The sequence below is a fragment of the Vigna angularis genome, chromosome 1 (genome assembly GCF_016808095.1).
Source record: "Vigna angularis cultivar LongXiaoDou No.4 chromosome 1, ASM1680809v1, whole genome shotgun sequence".
NCBI classification, from domain to species: domain Eukaryota; kingdom Viridiplantae; phylum Streptophyta; class Magnoliopsida; order Fabales; family Fabaceae; genus Vigna; species Vigna angularis.
Window position 1 is genome coordinate 42,503,096 of NC_068970.1, and position 22,270 is coordinate 42,525,365.

The 22,270-nt window shown below is 33.1% G+C and overlaps 1 protein-coding gene across 2 annotated transcripts; it reads right to left on the bottom strand.

Annotated features, from left to right (window-relative positions):
- Positions 1–15,093: 15,093 nt before the first annotated feature.
- LOC108347897 (zinc finger protein 4) lies at positions 15,094–19,186 on the bottom strand. 2 transcript variants are annotated; one of them, XM_052880463.1, is made up of 3 exons: positions 19,099–19,186; positions 18,636–18,701; positions 15,094–16,106 (listed from the first exon to the last, which is right to left on the bottom strand). In XM_052880463.1, the coding sequence occupies exon 3, from the start codon at positions 16,015–16,017 to the stop codon at positions 15,280–15,282; it is 738 nt and encodes a 245-aa protein (XP_052736423.1). In that variant the 5' UTR covers positions 16,018–16,106; positions 18,636–18,701; positions 19,099–19,186; the 3' UTR covers positions 15,094–15,279. The 2 variants fall into 2 exon arrangements, with proteins under 2 accessions (XP_052736423.1, XP_017442846.1); XM_017587357.2 differs by lacking the exon at positions 19,099–19,186 and having other exon boundaries at positions 18,636–18,944.
- Between the last annotated feature and the right edge of the window lie 3,084 nt (positions 19,187–22,270).

The window sequence follows — 22,270 nt, forward strand, 5'->3', positions numbered from 1 at the left end:
ACCAAGGTATGAGGAAGCTTATCATTGTTTGTTGTATGCTATTCATTCTCGATTTACTTGAATTAAATTACTTGTTTGATATGTGTTATATGATTATGATTATTTGTTGCTATTGTTGGGAAAGGGTTTGTGTATGCATAGGCATAGGGTTTATGTAATATTTGTGTTGGGTTTTCCCTATGAATTTATTATGTATGTTTTGTTGGGTTATCCCAACAAAGGGTTTGATGTTAAGGGAGAACAAAGTTATGATGCTTGGAGGTTTCCATGCAAATATATGTTGTAAGTGTTGGGTTATTGGCCTCCCTTCTTATGTGGAGAATATGCCAAATAATGTGGACCATTATGTCTCACTTTGTTTTAGTGGAGATGAGTTAGATTAGTAGGGCATATTAGAGTCATTTGAAGAGAGGGAAAAACTAAGGGAGAGAGAAAGGTAGAGAAGAAGCCATTCCCACAAGTATAAAACCTGCACTGGTGTTTTCGTCGTTGTGAAGTCATTCACTGTTGGATCGGGCTAATTTTTGGACAGTGGGTTCTAGATCTATGGTTCTTTATTTGGACCGTTCGGATCGTCAATGAAAGGTCTAGTTTGGGAGAAAACAACCTCGCATCAGCATCTCTATTTTGGAGAATTTTCATCTTCTTTGTTCTCATTTGTAAGCATTATGCTTAGTTAGTTTGGTTGATTGAAAACCCCATTTGGTTTTTTTATCGAACACTCTTTTGCATCCTATTATTGATCATAATAGATTTTTCTTTGGTTTGGATGACTCGTGGTTTTTACCTTTGCATTAAAGGGTTTTCCACGTTAAAAATTGTTGGTGTTTCTTTGTGCTCTGGATTCTGTTTTTGCTCTATTTGTTTGGTGTTCCTCATAAATTCTCACAAGAAAGGGGATTGAATTTCCGCTGCGTTATTGCTCTATGTTAAGTTGCTATTGTTTTTGGCTTTTTTTCCATTAGTAAGGGTATGGTAATAATCGTATGAGTATAATTAGGTTTATTGAGGGTATAACATGTCAATGATAGGATCTGGATGATTCAAGTGATGTATTATATGTGTTTTAGTATGTTTACATGGGTATGTGATGCTTGAATGCATGTATGATGTGTTAAGTACGTTTCCACGTGATCTTGAATGCTTGAATCATGTCTATGATGTGTTTGGATTCGACAATTATCGATTATCATTAGTTATAATCGATTATCTGTGCGTTGGTTTTAAGTGTGGTTTCAGGAATAATCGATTATCTAGGATGATAATCGATTATCCCTTCTTGCATAATGTGTTTGGGTAAATTTCACTGAGATAATTGATTATCTTAACTGATAATCAATTATCACAATGCATTTTGGTGAAAAATGGCGAATTTGATGAAGAATAGACGTGGACCAAGCCTAAGGAGTTGTAGAACATGATGATAATTAGAGATTTAGAATAGTGGTTATGTTTAGGGTCTGTTTGACTTGTGGTTGAGAGTGGAGCATGAGTGAATGTTGAGATGTACCTGAGTATGTGATTGATGAGCATGAGAGTGATTGATAAGTTTACTTGTTGTACCTCGTAAATCCTGATTCTATCTGCGGATGGGTGTTTTCTTTTTCTTTGTGTGCATTCGAAAGGTTGTTTGAGTATTGAGTCTTCCTTGTGTGAGCATATCTGTAGGAGAGGCTATAGATGATTTGTAGGGAAAGCTACAGATGTCCTGCAGGGGAGGCTACAAGTGGGCTGTAGGAGCGACTACATTCAGTGAGCTAAGGTGTGGGAGTGAGATGAACTCTTTCTACTATGGTGTTATGGTACGATGATGCTCATGGTGTTGTTCATGATTGAGATATTCATGATGGTGGTGTATCTATGATGATGATCATGGTACTTGAGATGTTCTAGGTGTTGCTATGTTGATAGTGGTGTTACTATAATAGTTACAGGAGGTAGTTAACATAAGTGCTAATGGCTAGATAAACCAAGGGTCTAAGTGTGAGATGTTGGAGATGACATCAATGGTTAAAGATTGAGGTTCGAGGACCGAGGATTGAGTAATTCATTATGTTTGAATTATTTATGTTAGAAGATTAGGAATCCTATTGTTGTTACTTCCATGTATGGGGTGTTTGATTATGATTGATATAATCAGAATGTATGTATCTTGTTGTGTGTTTGATTATGGTTGATATAATTAGAGGGTATGTATCTTGTTGTGTGTTTAATTATGATTGATATAATCAATATGTATGTATCTTGTTGCTATGATTGTTTTATCGGTAGCTTACTCCATACATGTGTTATGTTTATGTGTTTGTGAATGAAATTATCGACGATAATTGTATAATGTGTTATACGTGAGTAGATGATATTGCAGATGTTCCAAAGACATAGACTCGAAAGAGGATGGGAAAAAACCTTGGGATTCAATTAAAGCTACTTTGTTTAACAAGTTAAGACAATATAATTGGAGTATTTTATTCGTTATTTTATTATTCGAAATAATGTAATTGGATAAAGTTTTTTAGTACGTTTCCGCGCTATGATAAATTTGAAATTTTCTGGTTTTTAATAACCCATCACATCTTAGAAATCGAGATGTTACAAATATTTAAAACATATTTTCTCTATAAAAAAGTAAAATAATTAAATAAAAAAAATAGAAAAATAAAAAACATAAATAAACATTACTAATTAAAAAAACACATAAAAAATAAAAATAATAAACTAAATTATATTCTAAATTCAAAAATTAATAACAAAATTTTTAAAACATAATTTTTCAATAAAAAGTAAAACATATAAATAAACAAAATCAAAATACAAAAATAAATATATAAATAAACATTGCAAATTAAAAAATATAAAAACACATAAAAAATAAAAATAATAAAACTAAATTATATTCTAAATTTAAAAAATTATAACAAAATTTTTAAAACCATAATTTTTCTATAAAAAAGTAAAATATATAAATAAACAAAATCAAAATGCAAAAATAAAAAATATAAATAAACATTACAAATTCAAAAAAGAAAATGAAAAATACATTAAAAACAAAAATAATAAAACTAAATTATATTCCTAAATTCAAAATCTAATAACGAAATATTTAAAACATATTTTCTCTATAAAAAAGTAAAATATATAAATAAACAAAAAAATACAAAAATAAAAACATATAAACATAAAAAATTAAAAAAAATTAAAAAACACATAAAAAATTAAAATAATAAAACTAAATTATATTCCTAAATTCCAAAAATAATAAAAAAAGTTTTAAAACATTTTTTTTCTATGAAAAGTTAAAAGATATAAATAAACAAAATCAGAAAACAAATAAAATATAAATAAACATTACAAATTAAAAAAAATAAAAAACACATAAAAAATAAAACTAGAATTAATAAAACTCAATTATATTCCTAAATACAAAAAATAATAACAAAATTTTTAAAACTTATTTTTCCTATAAAAAAGTTAAATATATAATATAAATAAAAGAATCAAAATACTAAAATCATAAATAAAAATAAACATTACAAATTAAAAAAAAAATTAAAAAATACATTAAAAATAAGGAACAAAAGAACAAAGCGCATTTCGAAACACGGTCAGGAATTAAATGCCAACGTGTTCGACCGTCGGTTTAGGCTTTGCCACAATTTGAACTACAACGAGCCTTAAAACGCGTTCGAACGTCGACGGAGTATTAACCGTACTTCAAAGCGTGGTTAAAGCCTCCGAAGTTCATCCCTGCAAATCCATCCATCACAGAATTATAAAAATCTGTTACTAATGAGAAACATTGGTACTTTAAAGAAATTTTGATGATGCAAGTGAAGACTTGAAGATTTGAAGACTTGAAGAACCTACACTGTAAATGTTAAAATCAATTTCTGTAGAAATAATTTGTATAGGAATCATCTTACCTTTGCAAATACTTAGAAGTTTCTTTCTTAAGGGATTCATTAGCAGATAATCGATTATTTGGTGTAATAATCGATTATCACGAGCCAATTTGGAAAAGAGTTTCTCACGGAAATAATCGATTATTGCTCAAAATAATCGATTATCACTTTTTGAAAACCTCATAACGGACACAAATAATCGATTATCACTTATGATAATAGATTATATTTGGCAGTTGAGAGTTGTCTTTTCATTTTCTGAACCTTGGGCTATAAATAGTGTTTTCCACAGCTCTTAGAAAGTAACTTTTCATTTTGAGAGTATTAGAGTTGTGTTCCTAAGGGAAGCTCTCTGAGAGTGAAAAGGAATCTATGCCATTTAAGAATACAAAAGTTTTCTGAGGAAGTTCTCAAGTGATAATGGTTCTTAAAGTCAAGTATTGTGAATAGGAGAAGCTCGTGCTTAGTGTGTCTAGGGTCAGAGCAGTTCTCTTCAAGTTGGCTGAGCAGGTTCTTCCGTTCGTTTGTCGAAGGAAGATGTTTTTTGGTCTTTTTCTTTATTCCATCTTATTGTAATTGTGAAACTGATTTTAATGAAATAGTTAATCATTCTTTATAGTGATTAACAACTGGACGTAGAATCTTTTGATTCGAACCAGGATAAAATCTTTTGTGTGATTTTTCTCTTACTCTGCACTAGTTATCTATCAATTGTTCGATAAAAGTTCTAAGAGAAAAACATGATTTTTAAATGAACCATTTTTAACTTAGCTATTGACTATAACACGATTTCTGATCTTTAGTCTCTTTTTATTCCGCTACGCGATACCCTTGATATCTACAACTGGTATCATAGCTTGCTTTTATAGTTTTTCAAATTTTTCGAAAATGGGCGGTCATAACCAAGTTTATGTTGAGGGTGCTTTATTGATAGACCTCTTTTGTTTACGGGGAATAATTATGCTCTTTGGAAAATAAGAATGCAAATATTTTTGGAGTCTATTGACAAGGGTATTTGGGAAGCTGTTTTCAATGGACCAATTGTTCCCTTTATTACTGTAAGTGATTTGTAGGTAGAAAAACCATTTTTACAATGGATTAGGGATGAAAACATAATGGCACAATATGATGTTAGGGCTAGGAATATAATTTTATCTGTACTAACCCTTGATGAATTCTTCAAAGTTTCTGTCTATGAAAGTGCTAAGGAAATGTGGGAATTCTTAAGAGTCACTCATGATAAAGTCACAGATGTGGATAAGTTGACGTTGTCTGATTCAAGCTCTACATCAAACTCCTCAAGCTCAAACGATTCAAATAAGCAAGAAAATCTATGCTTAATGGCCAAAAGTGAATCATCTAGAAGCCAACACTTGAAGAAAAAGGAGGACAATCAAGGATCATCATCAAGCTACAAAATGCTATAGATGTGGTGAAAGAGGCCATGTGAAAGCCAATTGTCCAAACAACAAGAAAAGTGAAGAAAAGAAGGAAAATTTTTTTTACAAGAAGAAGGCGACTTATATAGCTCGAGATGAAAATGACTCAAGCTCAACTAGTTCAAGTGATTCCAATGAAGAAGTCAACTTGTCCTTGATGACTAATATTGATGACACTACAAGCCAAGTAAGTTGCTTTAGCCTTGACACTAGTGAATTTGATGTACAAAATGTTTTTCTTGAATTACTTGATTGATATGAGAAATTGAATGTTGCTCATAAAAATTTGAAAAATGAGTTTAAGGATTTAAAACTTAAATATGAGAAGGCATTATGAAGAAGTTATTTTAAGGAATAAAATCTGCAATTTAGAAATGAAAGAGTTTTCAAATGTTGAACATCTTGTTGAATGTCTTTCATGTAAGAGTCACATGCTTGATATTGGTATTTTAGAAAATCTTCTTGAAGTGGCAATCACAAATAATAATGTTGAAACACCTATATTTGTTAAAAAGGTTTATAAAAACAAAATTGTGCATAAAAAGAATAATCAAATTGAAAAAGAACACGTAGGGTATGAGTTGAAAAAGGAACAACCTATTTTAGGAGCCCATGTGTTGTCATATGTTTTTATTGTATGAAAAGGGGCACACTTCTAACAAATGTAGAATCAAACATTTTGATGTTCCTAATGGAAAATGTGATTGGATTCTTCTTATAAAGTAATTTGCCTCTAACCTCAAAGGACCCAAAAGAGATTATGGGACCAAAACTCTATTGTTTTGTTTTACAGGTTAAATGTTCAAAAGGAAAAGAAAGCTCTATGGTATCTTGGTAACTTTTAAGAGTTTTGAAAATAATTTATGAATGCTAGATGTGTCTTAGGTTGAAAATTTGGCCTAAATTTGCGTTTTTCTTTATTCCATCTTATTGTAATTGTGAAACTGATTTTAGTGAAATAATTAATAATTCTTTATAGTGATTAACAATTGGATATAAAATCTTTTGATTCGAACTAGGATAAAATCTTTTGTGTGATTTCTCTCTTACTCTACACTTGTTATCTACCAACTGTTCGATAAAAGTTCTAAGAGAAAAACATGATTTTAAAAACAATCATTTTTAACTTAGCTATTGACCGTAACACACTTTCCGATCTTTAATTGCTTTTTAATCCGCAGTGCGATATCCATAATACCTACAAAATCTATCTCATACAAACCTAATCTACTCTTTAACTACGTAGTGTTACAATAATAAATGAAATATTTATTTATTTATTATTTAAACCCTCACTTTTTTAATTTCTACTATCAAATCATAAAACAATTCTTCCAAGTCCGTTAGTATAAAAATACGTAACAATATAAAATATTAATGTTCCAGGGAAACATATACCACAAAAAATTGCCCTACCATTCTATACTAACATGATAGCTACCAATACGTAAAAATAAGAGATAAACTACAAATGACTTAATCTAATCCAGTGTGCATAATAACCAACGAATACACATATACTATAGTCTTAATAAAACATTATAACTACATATAATATAATATTATAACTATATTTGATAGTTCTTCTGCACTTATACAATATTATTTTATGATATATAACCTTTACGGACTACATATAATACCAAAATTCATCACATAAAATTCTTATTTAAATAAAATAATAATATTTATACACTTTAACACCCTGCATACAAAGTTTTCATTCCAATAATTAATATAATAATACATTATATAGAAAAGTAGCTTAAAATCCCCTCCAATCTACACTTACGTACCCAAAAATAAAAACACAACAGTAATAAAAGAGACAATACATATGTATCGCTGGAAAATATAAACCTATCATTATACTTAGTCATTTTTGCCACTTCTAACTTACAACAGCGAGTATACAAGTTATTCTTAACTACCCTTTTACCTCTAAAAAAACACAAGTATTGTTTAATACTTAGTGAAAGCTCTCAAAAGAAAGAATGAATATATACCCTCCATGTTGAGAATAACTTTATAAAGTGAAAGATTTACAAAGATAAACTTATATATTAGTGCAAAGTGGTTCTAAAAGGGAGGCAAGGTTAGGAGTTGAACAAAGCTGGTAGAAATTTGAAAATATTTTTTCACAAACATATTATAACAAATATAAATAATGTAAGGAGTAAAGGGAAGAAGAATGTATACAAGGATTTATACTTGTTATCCTCTACTTGAAACTAGTTCATTCTCTTAAGCTATTTACTTAAAAAATTCACTAATCAACACCTTTGACTAGCAATGAGTATCAATTTTTGTAAGTTACAACATCAACCTCTCCAAGAATCACAAGTTTATCCTCTTGAGGAACACAAGTACAAACCTCTCCAAATTACAAATATCCTATCTCAATCTCCTCCTAAGATCAAAAACTCACAATTATAATAAAGATAATATCTCATAAAGAAATAACACTCATTAGGTTTGCTTCACACAATGAAGGATTTACATTGGTTTTGTTCAACCCAATATCACTATCTAACAATATGGATATGACAATTTATGCTCACAAATTATTCTCTCATTCTCTTTTCTCTTCAAGAATAGGTTCAACAATGTTTTAGTACTTTTTCTTATCTTGTATGTCTTTTTCATCTAGGTTTTGATATATATAGTTGTGCTTGTATTATTTGACTGTTGATACAAAATATCTTCCTATCATTAGATATCTTCAAATATTTTTTTGTCATTCTTCACTTTGGAAGTTCTTAATAATTTGTCATTATCAGTTATTTCATTTTCAGTTTTTAACAATTTGAATTTCAAAACATTGTAACCTTGAGGCTTTAATCGGTTGGAGATTATCTTGCAATCTTTAATTTGAAGAGCCATTTTCCCGTGTCATGATTGATTGATATTCATATGACAATATTTAGAATAATCAATTAAAGAGGAATTCAAAATATTTCCTTATTTGGATAATTTGATATATGATCGTCGTTTTGGATATTCTTCAAATGTATCTTCAGTATCCTTTGTTTCCATATTCATTTATTCAATCAGAATATCTTTAAAATATGTCAAGCCTTGTTGCATAATATTACTCATGTGATATCTTCCTTATTGACTTGATCATTTTGACAATCAATTTCAAAGTTCATATTTGTTTGATCAATTTGCAGTTGATCTTGATCACCTTGTGGTTGAATGTATTTCTTTCATATCTTTCTGAACTTAATTTGCTTGATTAATTTGATATTAGTTATGTGCCCTTAACTTTTGATTTATCCAGTCACTCTTCCAATTAGGTCGTCTAATGGAAGTACTCGTCTAATAGGTGTTTCAATATTACGCTTCATGAATTGACTTTGACTCGTTCAATGAATACTCGGCTAGTATCCTTTGTGTGGCCTTTGCTTTGACTTTTCTAATATATTATGTTAACTAATTTGAGTGCTTCTGACTTGTCTAATGCTTCTTTTCTGCTTGCTTGCTTTGGCTCATTTATCGTTTACTTTGACTCATATACTTATTTGTAGAAATCGAGTGTTTTACCACTTTAGGCTGACTCGTCTGGTTAATGTAGTCATTTGCTACTTCATTTTGCTCTCACATTGTTTGAGTAGTTTGGTTATTATATTTTGACATGTTGTCTCAAGTCGTCTAACACTTGTATAGAACCTGAGTTATTTGATGGCTTGGTCTGACCTAACCTTGAACTCATCTACCGAGTTCTTTAAATAGAGCTTATTTAGGCCTTGCTTTTTTATATGTTTGTTTCTTTTTTTTCAAGAATTAATATATTTTTAAACTTTGAACACACTTGTTGAACAATAAATATATATATATATATATATATATATATATATATATATATATATATATATATATATATATATATATATATATATATATATATATTCACAAGAAGAATGTGAACACATTCCTGATCATCTAATTTAATGATTATATTCAATACTTGACAAACCCTTTTCTATTGTCGAGATATTTTTTTAAGATATAGTTTCTAATAAGTGTAAACTTATCTGGAACAAGTATATTAACTTATTTCTGTTTGTTTCATCATCAAAACTTATTATTCAATCTCATACTCACCTAATGGAGATTCCAATGTCTAATGTTAACACTATATTATATTATTTCCATTTTGCTACAATGTTGAAAGGTTATAATGAAAGCTTTCAAAATAGATGACATGAATATAGACACTACTCCTTGTTGAAAATAACTTTACAAAGATAAATATTCCTTGCTAAGAATATAACCATGCCTATTCTATAATTTTCACTCTTTGTTACAACAAATAAAGTAATTGAAAAGTCACAGTGAAAGCTAGTGCAATTTACGTCATAATTAGTTTTGCACGACAAGATTTCTATATATAAATATTCTGGGTTATGAGTGAATTTTTTATTCCTGTATTAGGGTTACAGTAGAAGTTGCTGCACTCAAATTCCTTACCTTTCGTATTGAGAATCCCTTTCTGAGCACCATAATTTAACATACAATAATAAGAAAGTTTATATATCTCCTTTGCCAAAAACTTTGGTTGAAATGTGCGAGTCAAATATTAATGACCTTGGTCTAACATTTTCTTCTATGCCTATTCTCGTAATTTTTTTTTCCAAATTTTCTTATTGAGTTTTTTAATTACTAAAAATTTGAAGAGGTTTAGTTTGTCGTCAAAACTATTAATTTATGCGGTCTGGACAAATTTGTTACACCTTGTAATAGACACTAAATATTCTTAAACCAATATTGGCTCTTATGAAGTTGTTGAAGAGGTCACATCTTTTGAATTCTTTAACACAACTAGACAAATAATTCTGAGATTATAAAATGAAATAGCAAATTATAGGTCCACCAAGAAGTCTTCACTCAAGCCCATAAAAGTATATATATATATATAACCAACAAAAGGTTTCAATTATACTTGTAGCAAATAGTTGTTTTGCTTATTCTCTGTTTATGAGACTTTAATTATTTACTTGTAATCTTTCTCAAATAACATTTTAATATCTCTGATACGAATAAATACACTTTATTTATATAGGGTACCCTATATAAATACATTGTAATATACGAATAACCGGTTGTCACTATTGCCTCTTTTGTTGGTTAAAGAAAATGTTTTTTGTTGAAATATATGTTCGAAAAATATGGAATAACTATTTAAATTTTTAATATTACAATAAAAGCAAGCAATTATGTTTAGTACTTCGTAAAAACTAAAGTAAGCATGTGAGAGAAAAAATTATAGATAAAAATTAAAGGGTAAAATTACATTTAATTTGAAAGCAAAACCACACCCTTGTGGGAATTGTCTCTGTTCCATTGAATCTTTGCTTCCTCTCTTGTCCTTAGCCACCTGTGCCCATTTGAAGTACACTGGAACATGAATGAAAATCTTCAACCACAAGGAGTCGACTTTGCAGAAAAATTAGTATTTTCTGTGCAAAGATCCGTGAAATAAAGTCCAATATTGCAAATTGCTTTTGTTATGATTTCTTATATCAAAGTGAAGCTTAAGATGCTCACTTTCAAATGACATGGACTTCACAAACAACTTTAACACGCTAAGTCAACATGGACGGAAAAAATATCCTGATTATATATATATATATATATATATATATATATATATATATATATATATATATATATATATATTCATTTTCTTGGACAACTTTTAAAGGTTAGTTTTCCTTAAATATATACTTTCAAAGGTAGCGTTTATGTGATATAACAGATTCCTTATTTTGAAGGTAAAAAAGTTATTAATATTAGCCATCACTTTTCAAGATTCTATATTTCTTTTTCCGCTGAATGTGAGTCTTTAGAGTATTATGTAACAAACTACAGAATGCTATTCATATACAATAACGGTGTATCATTTGGATGAAAATTGGGTTGCATTTTGTCATTTTGAATTTCTTCAAAATCTGTTTGGCATACTTCTTTTTAGACATGAAGATGTCTTCTTTCCCTGGAACAACCGCCAAAAGTATTTCATAATACTCAAATTGGTTATCTCGAAGTCCTTATTCATCTGATCTTGAATTTTTCAATTAATTTGAGTTTGTTTCTTATAAAATCATATCATCGACATATAAGACAATAATCATCATATCTTCTCCATTTTTTTAAGTATAGAGCATATTCATATAGACATTACTCATACTCACTCTTCTTAAAATAATTATCAACCCTTTCATTTCGTGCTTGTGGGGTCTGTTTTAAGCCATAAAGCACATTCTTCAATCTCAACACTTTCTTTTCTTCTCCTCTTCGCATGTAGCCGAATGGTTGTTCAATATATACCTCCTCTTTCAAAACTCGATTGAGAATTCAAATCCATTTGTAGAATCGTCCATTTGTGTTGGGGTACTAAGGAGATCAGCAATTGAATTGTTTCCATCCTCATCACCAGGGCGAATACTTCGTCATAATCAATTCCCTTCTCTTACTTGTAACCCTTCACCACGAGCTGATCTTTATATCGCTCAACTTCTCCTTCATCATTGGTTTTTCTCTTATACACCCATTTTATGGGTTGGACTCCTTTTGGTAAACTAGTTAGCTCCCATGTATTGTTGCGTTTAATTGCCTCGATCTCTTCATTCATAGTCTTTTGCTACTTCTCGTCCTGCACGACCTCTTTAAAACTCAGGTCTTTAACACCTACTACGAGACATACAACATGCACTTCGTCAATGGAGTTGGATATGTCTTGCAAACATTGTGTTCTAGGTTGTAGAGGTTCATCTTCTTCCTCATAAGCCTAGTGATATCTCCCAACAATGGATTTTAGGCTTTTACCACTAGTTTTTGAGCTAACTCTTTTAGTTTCCGAGCTCCCTCTTCTATTTTCCAAGCTTCCAATAGACATCTCCTCTGAGATATTATAGTTTCATTAGTTCTCCTCATCAATTTTAACATGTCGACTTACAATGACCTTTTTTGTTCTTGGGTTAAACAACTTGTAAGCTTTTACTTTTTCATCATATATAATAAAAACATACTTCTTACTCTTATTTTCAAGTTTGATCATGTGTTGAGTTGGAACATGACCATAAGCCATCTTGCCGAACACTTTAAAGTGAGTCACACTTGACTTCTTTCTACTTCAAGCTTCTTGTGGTGTCTTCTTGTTTAACTTAGCATGTGGGCACCTATTTTTTACATATATGCCACACTGTAGTACTTTTGCCTAAAACTTCTCTGGCATATTTTTGCTCTTCAGCATGGTACGAACCATATCATGAATGGTTTGATTTTTCCTCGCGGCTACATCATTTTGTTGTGGCGAGTACAAAGCCATAAAGTATCCCTTTATTTTATGATGCTCACAATACTTCATGAACCCGTCTCCTTTGTTAGATCGAACAACTTTAATGTGCTTATTGGTTTCCTTTTCAACCATCATTCTGAACTTCTTAAACACCTAGAATACCTCACACTTTTCTCTTTAGAAATATGCCCTTGTCTTTTACGAAAAGTCATCCACAAATGAAATAAAATACCTCTTACCATCGAAGGATTAATTGGTAATCGATCCACATAGGTCAATATGGATCAATCTGAGATATACCTTTGTTTGATACTCGGGTATCTTTGGAAACTCAGTTCTCGAATGTTTTCCAAATACACATTCCTCATAAAACCTTTTGTCAAATTACATACACAGTAGTTCGTGCACCAATCCTTTCTTCGTTAGCTCGGCTAGCACACCAAAATGTAAATGGCCAAAACAAAATTGCCACATCATGGCCTAATCCATCACGTCGAGCTGCAAACATCTTTTTGAACTATCTTCAACTCCAGCTTGTACATCTTGTTCTTCTTCATTTCTACTAGGGCAATTAAGCGTCCAAATTTATCTTTTAAATATAATACTCGGTCTTTCATCAGAATCGAGTTGCCATTCTCCATCATTTGACCTATGCTCAATATATTGCTCTTGAGATCAAGTACATAATACATGTCTTTGATTCCTCCAACTTGGCTATTCTTCTACAAGTACCAGATTGTACCTCGCTCTTTTATTCCCACCTTTGAGTCATTTGTAAATGATATGTGTCGACCTATACTTTATAAAGCTCTTTGAACAAGTTCTCATCCTTGCACATGATTACTCGCTCTTGTATCAAGCTACCAAACTAAATTGTTTAAATAACTCAGACTTAGCTCAACACTTGATCTCTAGCTTGAACTTAGCTCAACTTCTAATCTCCTCGATATCATACAATTTGAACTCAACTAGCATCAAATCTCCAACTCGGATATAACTCGACGTCCGAGCTCCTCGACATCATCAATATCCACGTTTCTTCCTTAGCTTCTTCAATAAGAAAGTTTGTGTCCTTCTTTCTCTTAAACCGGTTGTACTTGGCGAAATGACTAACCTTCCCACAATTATAGCATTTGACTAATATATAATCATTTGCATAGTGGTTGTGCTTGCCACATTTAAAGCACTTAACTCCTGAGCTACTTAGTTGACCTTCCTAGCCTTTACCTTGTCCTCGGCCATGACAATTCTACAAACTAGACTGCTTTTTATTGTCTTCCTAATCTCTTTGGCCTCAACCTCCTCATCCTTGACTTTCTCGACCTCTTCAACCAGGACCTTGGCCTTGAGTGTTATGAGCTTTTCCCTTCACGTCAAATTTTGTTTGAAGTGCTTGATCAAGTGGCTCCCACTTCTTTTTCCTTCTCCGTTGCTAGTGCGCCTCAAGCAAACCAACAAGCTCTTCAACCGAGAGTATTGACCAATTCTTGGACTCCTCAATGGCACAAACATTATTTTCAAAGTCATTTGTTAATGACCTCAAAATCTTCTCTACAACTTAGCTAGTAAGCAACATCTCTTTGTTTTTGCTGAGTTGATTCACCACAATTTCAATATGAGTTATATACTCAACTACTCCTTCAGCCTCCTTCATCCTCACGCTCTCCAGTTCTCCGTTGAGATTTTGGCACTGAACCTGCTTCACATGATCATCCCCCTTATATGCCTTTTCCAAATGTCCCACACTTCTTTTGAAAATTTAACATTTGCTATCTTCTCAAAGTCGGACTCATCCGCAACTTGGTACAGGAAGTAAAGAACTACATTATCCTTCACACATGCTTCTTTTAATGCTTTCATCCGGACATTCGATCAATTTGTCGTGTTGACTGATTAATCAAAACCATCTTCAACCACCTCCCAATTTTCTTGAAGTCGAGAAGAGCCTTCATCTTTATACTCCAATTATGATAGTTGACTGTCTTTGTCAACTTAAACAATGACATATTATTTGTAAGGTTGACCATCTCTTTAACTTTTTGACTCTTTTTTCCACTCAAACATTCAAGCTAACTGACTCTTGATACTAATGTTAAAAAAATAAAACCTTTTGTGAAAAACTTATTCATTCCTTATATTTTCTTGTTGTATTTTCGTGTTAACTAGACACTACACTTTATAAACCTAACATTTGACGTTTTCATCAAGTCATAATATCTTCAATTATTACAAAATATAACCTAAATCAATCTATTAAGCTAGTGATATTTTCTCTTCTGAAAGATCAAAATATTACTATTCATAAAATATGTTAAATATTCCCTCGTTTAAGTTCACCCATATTACTAATAATAAAATCTGCTAAATATTTTCTCATAAGGTAAATGGCCATTGGAAATAAACATCTCACTGTACAGTGCACGCCTATTAATTAATAATTTCACTTCGGAAGAGAATCAAATATTAAAACATCTTTAAGAGAAGTGGTACATACACATATATATAAAACTCTGATAATTAACCCCTCAAAGTAATGGTTGAGAAATGTAATTGTAATGCAATGGATGATTCACTTCTTAGCCACTTATTTATTACTCTGTGAGGCCTTTGTTTGTGTATGTATCCTTCTGAGGTCAACTCAAAGCTTCAATGTGAGATCCGGAGAAGCAGAAACTTGTGGTGGAGGAGGCACTATTGGAACAAGACTGGGATTTGAGCTTTGAACATGTCCTTCAGTAACACCAGCTCCTTGGTCTACCTGTCTGAAACTTCCAGGCCAAAACAATCCAACATCATCATCTTCCATGAAAACCAGCGATCCAAAATGGTTTCTCTCAAATCTTGCAGCGGCTCTCATATCAGGAGTTCTCAGTGAGGATGAGACGTGTCTTTGGTGCATTGCAGAATGAGCTTCAAGACCAAGAGACCTAAAAGGTGAACCATGAAGAGGTAGAGATGCCAAACTTGTGTACCTCTCAGTGAACATTCCCATTCTCAATGCACGCTTAGCCATTGTCCTCTCCCTTTTGTGAGCATTTTGATGGCCTCCTAATGCCTGCGAACTATAGAACTTCCTCCTGCAGTAGTTACAAGAAAAAACCCTGGGAGTTGCTGATGCTGAAGCAGGAGGTTCAGCTCCCACTTCACTGCTAGCATCACTAGAACCTTTCAACTCACTATCACTGGAATTGAAGTTGAGTGTCAAGTCAAGGGTAACAGAACCTGGATCAGTTTCATCCTTTGTCAGACAGGAGGAAGTGGTGGTGCTGCCCTTTGTAAGATCATAAGATGCTTCATGCAAGGAGACATTGGATGCCACCTGGCTACTTCCTTCTGAATGATTTTCAGGTTCCAAGTTCAAGTTTGGAGTCATCATGTTGTATGGACCTGTTAAGAGTTCACTTTTTTCCCAGAAGGCACTTGGGTGGAACAAATCCGTTACTCAGCTTACCATGATACCATTGCCTGCATTTTTATCAAACACATTATATGCTATGTAAAGTTCAAAGTTTTGTTTGTGTTTGCAAAATGGAAGATACAAAATTCTGGCATTAACATAAAGTGGCAATAATATGCATTCGAAATAGAGCAAACCCTACCAATCCAATCATATAATATATCTCGTCTCGCATCAACTGTATGATCTTACACATAGGCAACAGCATGGTTTCTATTGTTTTTATCTCAGCACTAAAATAAAAATATCATTGCAGAAACATAAAAAGATATAGAGCAAATGTTACATATTAAGACGCTTACATAGTCAACAAAATGCTAGTGTTATTTAAGTGCTGCTAACAGAGTACAGAGTGTTATCATTGCTCAAATATAGACAGCAATACCGCAAAAGTAATAGTTGGCACATGAATTTCATCAATAGAAAACACAGTTCACATCACATGTAACAGTTCATTTACAGTAGTGCCACTTTGAACAAAATATCTCCTAAAAAAAGAAATAGTTACCAAAATTTTGTTGTTGTCTAACATGCCTATATTTGTCTTTCTTCATAGAGACCTAAAGTGAATAATGCCGAAGAGGATAGAAATTCAAACCACAAAACATTCCTACCAATGCATTTTTTAATGTCAGTTATGCAGTTTCTCAAACAGTCCCTTCGAATTCCCAGGGGACAAACCTAAGTATGTTTCTCCGTTATACCAAGATGAAGAGAGTACATATAAATGTTAACCAGTGATTTCTTACAAGCCAATTTTCATGGATACGGGATAATTCATTATGGAAAACCAATGTATAGCACAACCAGAAGCATGAATATAATTTACTCACCTGAATTGCTCGGGAAAGGGTACAATTATGCTTTGCTTAAACAGAGTTATCTTTTGTTTCATCAATGAGGATTTGACATTCAAACACTCATATTAAAAGAAATCTATCTACCAAGGAATTGAGACTCAAGTTACAACAAACAAAATTTGGTCTTTCCCCTTAAAAACAGGGTCCTTAAATGAACTCAAGTGTTAACTGATGCATCCATAGCAAGGAAATTTAAGAAGAGTATGCAAATTGAAGGACGTATGAAGAATCAGAGTGACTTTCTTCTTTCATATCTTTTAAGCTTTTCATAACAACAATTTAGCAAAAAAAGTTTTCAGATGAATGTGTTCTAATGCCAAGATAAACACCCAAGAACAATAGTTAAATAGAAATAATTTTTTTTTGTCATCTTTTTATTTATTTATTTCGTACAACAATGGAAACATACGTTGGATACAAAAGAAGACTTAAATACAAAATGTACCTTGTGGGTCCATATGACAGGAGACTTGGTGCAAAATGTATTATGTTTCTTTTCCCTTGATGATGGTTAAACGAGCATTACTATGTTATGTATTTCATATATTTTCTTTTACGTAGTAGAATCTAGTTCGTCTCATGATGTTTAGCACATTTTATTTTGAGTAAAATACTAGAATAAGACAACCTCGGGGCTATTTAGTTGGTCATAGCACAGTTCATTCCCTTTCTTCAAGACACTGTAGATTCCCACTCAAGTTTTCCCTCATTGATGCTAATTTAAGCAGAAAATAAGTGATTCTACGATGCACTAATTTAAGCAAAAGTATAAAAGTAGCATTATATATTGTCGGTTGTTGTGACCTATAACAGTTCTTCCCATCAATAGTAAATTGTGGAATTGTCCTCCAATCATGAGTCTACAAGGTCCTTGCCATGCCAAATTTTACAGCTATTAATCCTTTATTTGCTGGCAAAAGCCAATGGTATTTTCAAATATACTGAGATGAAAAGGGTCATGTCAGAAAATTTGGTGGAGTTGCAAAAATGTATTATTTAAATCAGATAGGTTTAACAGAACACTCAAGAGGTTATTAACATAAACATGAGAAATCTAATTCCATGCTTTCATGGAAGTAAATTAACTCCAGAGATTAGCCAGATAACTCCAATATGTCTAATCAACTAATTAACCACCCAAAAGCAGTCCTAAAACATGGAAATCGAACAGGTAACTATCATCTCGAAAGGTTATAGGAGAAAAGAAGACGAAAAACAGTTGGAATTATTCTCATAAACAGTAGAATACAAGAAAAGAGAAATTATTCTCATAAAATCTGATGCTTCCGCTTGAACTTAACAACATAGATCTAAATTTTGATACTCAACTGGTAGGTATAACCTTTTCTTTTCTTAGTAAACTGACAAAATTGTAATTACCCATTAGAGAAACGGTTTCAGATTATCACATAAACCAGACACAAAACCCTCAACATTAGCATCAAAACTTTTCATTTCTTGCAAGCCAAAGTGGACCTTCATGAGACTCCAAAAACACAATATGAGAAAAGCAGTAGAGCAATCAAAGAAAAAGTGAAACAAAAGAAAGAGACTGAAGAAGGAAATAAAAAAGACAGCAGAAGAATGGGTTAAAATGCAGGGAGGAATTGGAAGAAAGTGCATAACGAAAAACAAATCTTTTTTCAGTGATGAGATGGGTGAAAAAGAGGAACTTACATAACAAACCATAGTACAGTACGATAAATCTGCAGGCTCCTTCCCTCACATGCTGTTGCTAGGCACCTAGTTGTGAGTATGAGGAGTATCAGCAACAACCAACAATAGAGGGTACCATGTTTTTTAGCATCAAGCAGTGTAAAGGGGTGAGTGAATAATTAAAAGGAGAGATAGATAAGATCACAGACAGAGAAAAAGAGAGAAAGAAAAAGAGTTATGTTATGGGAAAGCAAAGAAGAGAGAGAGAGAGAGAAGGAGGTGATGGAGGAAAGTCAGATAACATGAAGACATGAACCACGTCTTTTGTCGAATTTGAGGTTGTATTTTGCCACTGCTTAACTTTAACTGATAAGGGCTAATTATCAGTTAGTGTGAACGTGTCTGTGTCTGTCTTTCTGTCTGTCTGTGTGAGATGTTAAAAATGACCAAACATCATAGACAAGAAAAGCAATCACTACTTTACCTGCCAAGACCCACCAGCTAGCTAGCTATCTACTCAACTCAACCGGACGCATGCTGCTGCACAAAACGTGAAACAACTAATAAAATCAAAATGTGGCTAATAATTTTAGCTATGTTTTATCTTCATAAATTCTCATCATGGTCCCACTAACTGTGCTAGAGCATAAATAATAAATATGCATCAGTTTTTTTGTTTATATTTCAAATAAAATAGAATTTCCTTAATGGTCGTTTTGCGTCCACTACAAAAGATAGTGGTCCCTTCTGTTCCATATTTAACGTTAGCTTTATGTCTTTAGGTGATACACATTTTCTATTATTATCTGCTTCAACTATAGAGGATATTTTTCTTTACCATTGATTGACCCAGCCACCTTTGTCATATTCATTCATATGGACTCCCATAACTTCCCCATCTTTTCCAACCTGCACATTGCATTTTGCTCTTTCTTTCTCTTTCCTTTTCTTTTTCCTCTTCCCACTAAAACACTTCCACACTTATCATTATCACTGTTTTAATTGTTTATAAAACTATAACATATTGGAGATGACCCTATTATCGTTTTTCCTTGCAATACTAAGTTAACTCAAAGATAAGACATCATGATATTAAGGATTCCTTCGTTTAGAAATAATATGGTCACTTGGCAGGAATTCAGCGAGAGTGAGAGACGACGAGAAACTTTAACCACGTATAAAGAGAAGATTCATACATCTAGATTTTGAGTTAGAGGTGAAGTGAATTCCTTATATGAGTTTGAATCATGTCTTATTAGTGTTAATGTTAAATTTAGAATTTTTAATTCGATTTATTTCGTCTATGACCCAACCTTAATCAATCTTAAAACAAGTCTCTTTTCATTACAACACTAAGGACTTAAAAAAGACTCAACTTATAAAATGCTCATATAAAGTGGATCAGGTCAAGACTCTCCACAATAAAAATTCAATTAACCTCCACAAATATTTTAAAATTAATGTTTCCTTAAAATATTTTAAATTACAAATCGAATCATTAATATTTTAAATTAACTTTAAACTGAGCTTGAATTGGTTCAACTCAACGTGAGTCAAACTTCGCTTAGCCTAATGTGAGTTTTACTTTACTCGGGTTGAGGTGCGTTCAACTCCATTTAGCCCAAAGTGTATCTGCCTCAAATAAGTTTGAGATGCACTTAACTTGACTTAGTCCAAGGTAAACCTAACTTGATTTGATCTACTAGTTGTTTGACTTGACTCGACCTAACATGGGTCTAACTCAACTTGATCCAACATGGGCTCGATTCAACTCAACACATTATGGACCCTATCAACTTTGGCTTGACCGAGACCTTACCTTGACTAATGTCCAACCTAACCTACCTACTTAACCTCAACCTGACCTAACCTCGCCCATCTTGATTAGGAACTGACCCAGACAAACCTAGCCTCTTCCCAAACCAACCCAACATGACCAATATGCTCTAAGAGAGGAGATTTAGTTGATAATTATTTTTCAAAATTTTTCAAAATTTCTACTTTATAATTATTTAATCTAAGAGGGGAGATTTAGTTTTAGTTTTCAAATAATTCAGGCTATATACACATATGGCTTTGGTTATTGTAGAGCGATGTGTACCAAAATTTTCAAAATTTTTCAAAAGTCTCATTATTTATTTAAATATTTTATTTAAGAAAGAGGATTTGACCTTGGTTGATAAAGAACGGATGCCATATACTTTTATGACTTCCATTTTTCTAGACTCATGGATAAAAAGTTGAAAGAAATATCAAAATATTCTCTCTTTTTATTTAAATATTTTATCTAAAAAAGAGGATTGGCCTTGGTTGTCAAAAAATCGAGCCCATATACCTCTATGGAATCTGTTTCTGCTGAATGGGATCGGGGAAAACTCCTGCTAGCTCCGTCCGGAAACACTCCTCCTCCTCCGATCGGTCTTCCTTCTCTCGTCTCCTCTGCGCTCAGTATCAGTGTGAATGGGTTGACCTGCAGCAAACACTCCGACGATCAAGTCAGAATGGGCTCTCGCAAGTCTATAATTATTAAAAGAACCGAGAATTTACCTTCTCCTTTGACTACTATTTATACACTTTCAGAGAATATTCCCCATTAATTTACCTCTCAATGACTTTCAATGCACATTTTAAATACTCGACAAGGACCGTTACCTTATTAACCACACATTTATGAGCATTCAACTACTGTCTCCAGCCTGCAATCTTACACAACTGCCCGATCGGCTACGTTGTGCTTACGAGCTCCGATCGGACATACCAGGTATGGAACACCCGATCGGTTGTCTAAATCTTCCCGAGGGTGGAACACCCGATCGGTTGTGTCTAAATCTTCCCGGTCGGTTTTCCATCCTCGGTAGTAACACAAGTCCCCCAAGCCCTAGCAAAAATACTTTTGCGTAGGGTTTTGAAGTGATCTCCGTTCGGCCGGTACCTTTCTTTGCTGCGTCAAGTCTGACACGCTAACACTTGCTTTGGTGAGAGTTGTAAAGTCCCGCCTGTAACTTTTAGGCGGGAAATGTGAAAAACTGAAACGTCAGATCGCCTGATCCGTTAGATCTTTTCGTGGTTGAAACGTCAAGTCACTTGGGCCGTCAGATCTCCTGACGGTTGGTGCTTCGGATATACCCGTTGAGTCAGTTTTACCCTCGGTATAAATACCCGTTCTTTTACCCTAACTTCTCACTTTCATCTTCTCGCCGTCGCCAGCCTCTCCTTCCTCTGAATCTTCCTCTGCTCCTTCGGTTCTCCACTCAGGTAATCATGTCTTCTGATTTTTCCGGCGATGAGGGTAGGGGGTACGCTGACAATGACAATGCCAGTCCATCCTCTTCCTCCTTGGCTGTATTTTCCGGTCCCGGTGCTAGGGCTTCACCTTCAGGGAACTCCTCCGATCTCCTGGTTGACAGCGACGCTCCTGACGAAGTTGCCATCCACGTGGATTCAATCGGCGCTTGGGACGGAAAGCCCCGAGCTTGGCCACCGGTTCCCGGCTACGAATGGGTACCTCACGAAGTTAGGCAACTTCCTTCCTCTTTCTACGACCGCCAGGCTTTTCGCAACCTAATCCCCCACGTCTGCCTGGTCAAGAGTGCCGACGACGCTAGGCATTTCAAACTAGCCATCTGTCAGAGGACTGAGCGCGTCTGCCACGGTCG

Coding starts and splice junctions, on each gene's coding strand:
- LOC108347897 (XM_052880463.1), bottom strand. CDS start 16,017: ATGATGACTCCAAACTTGAACTTGGAACCTGAAAATCATTCAGAAGGA.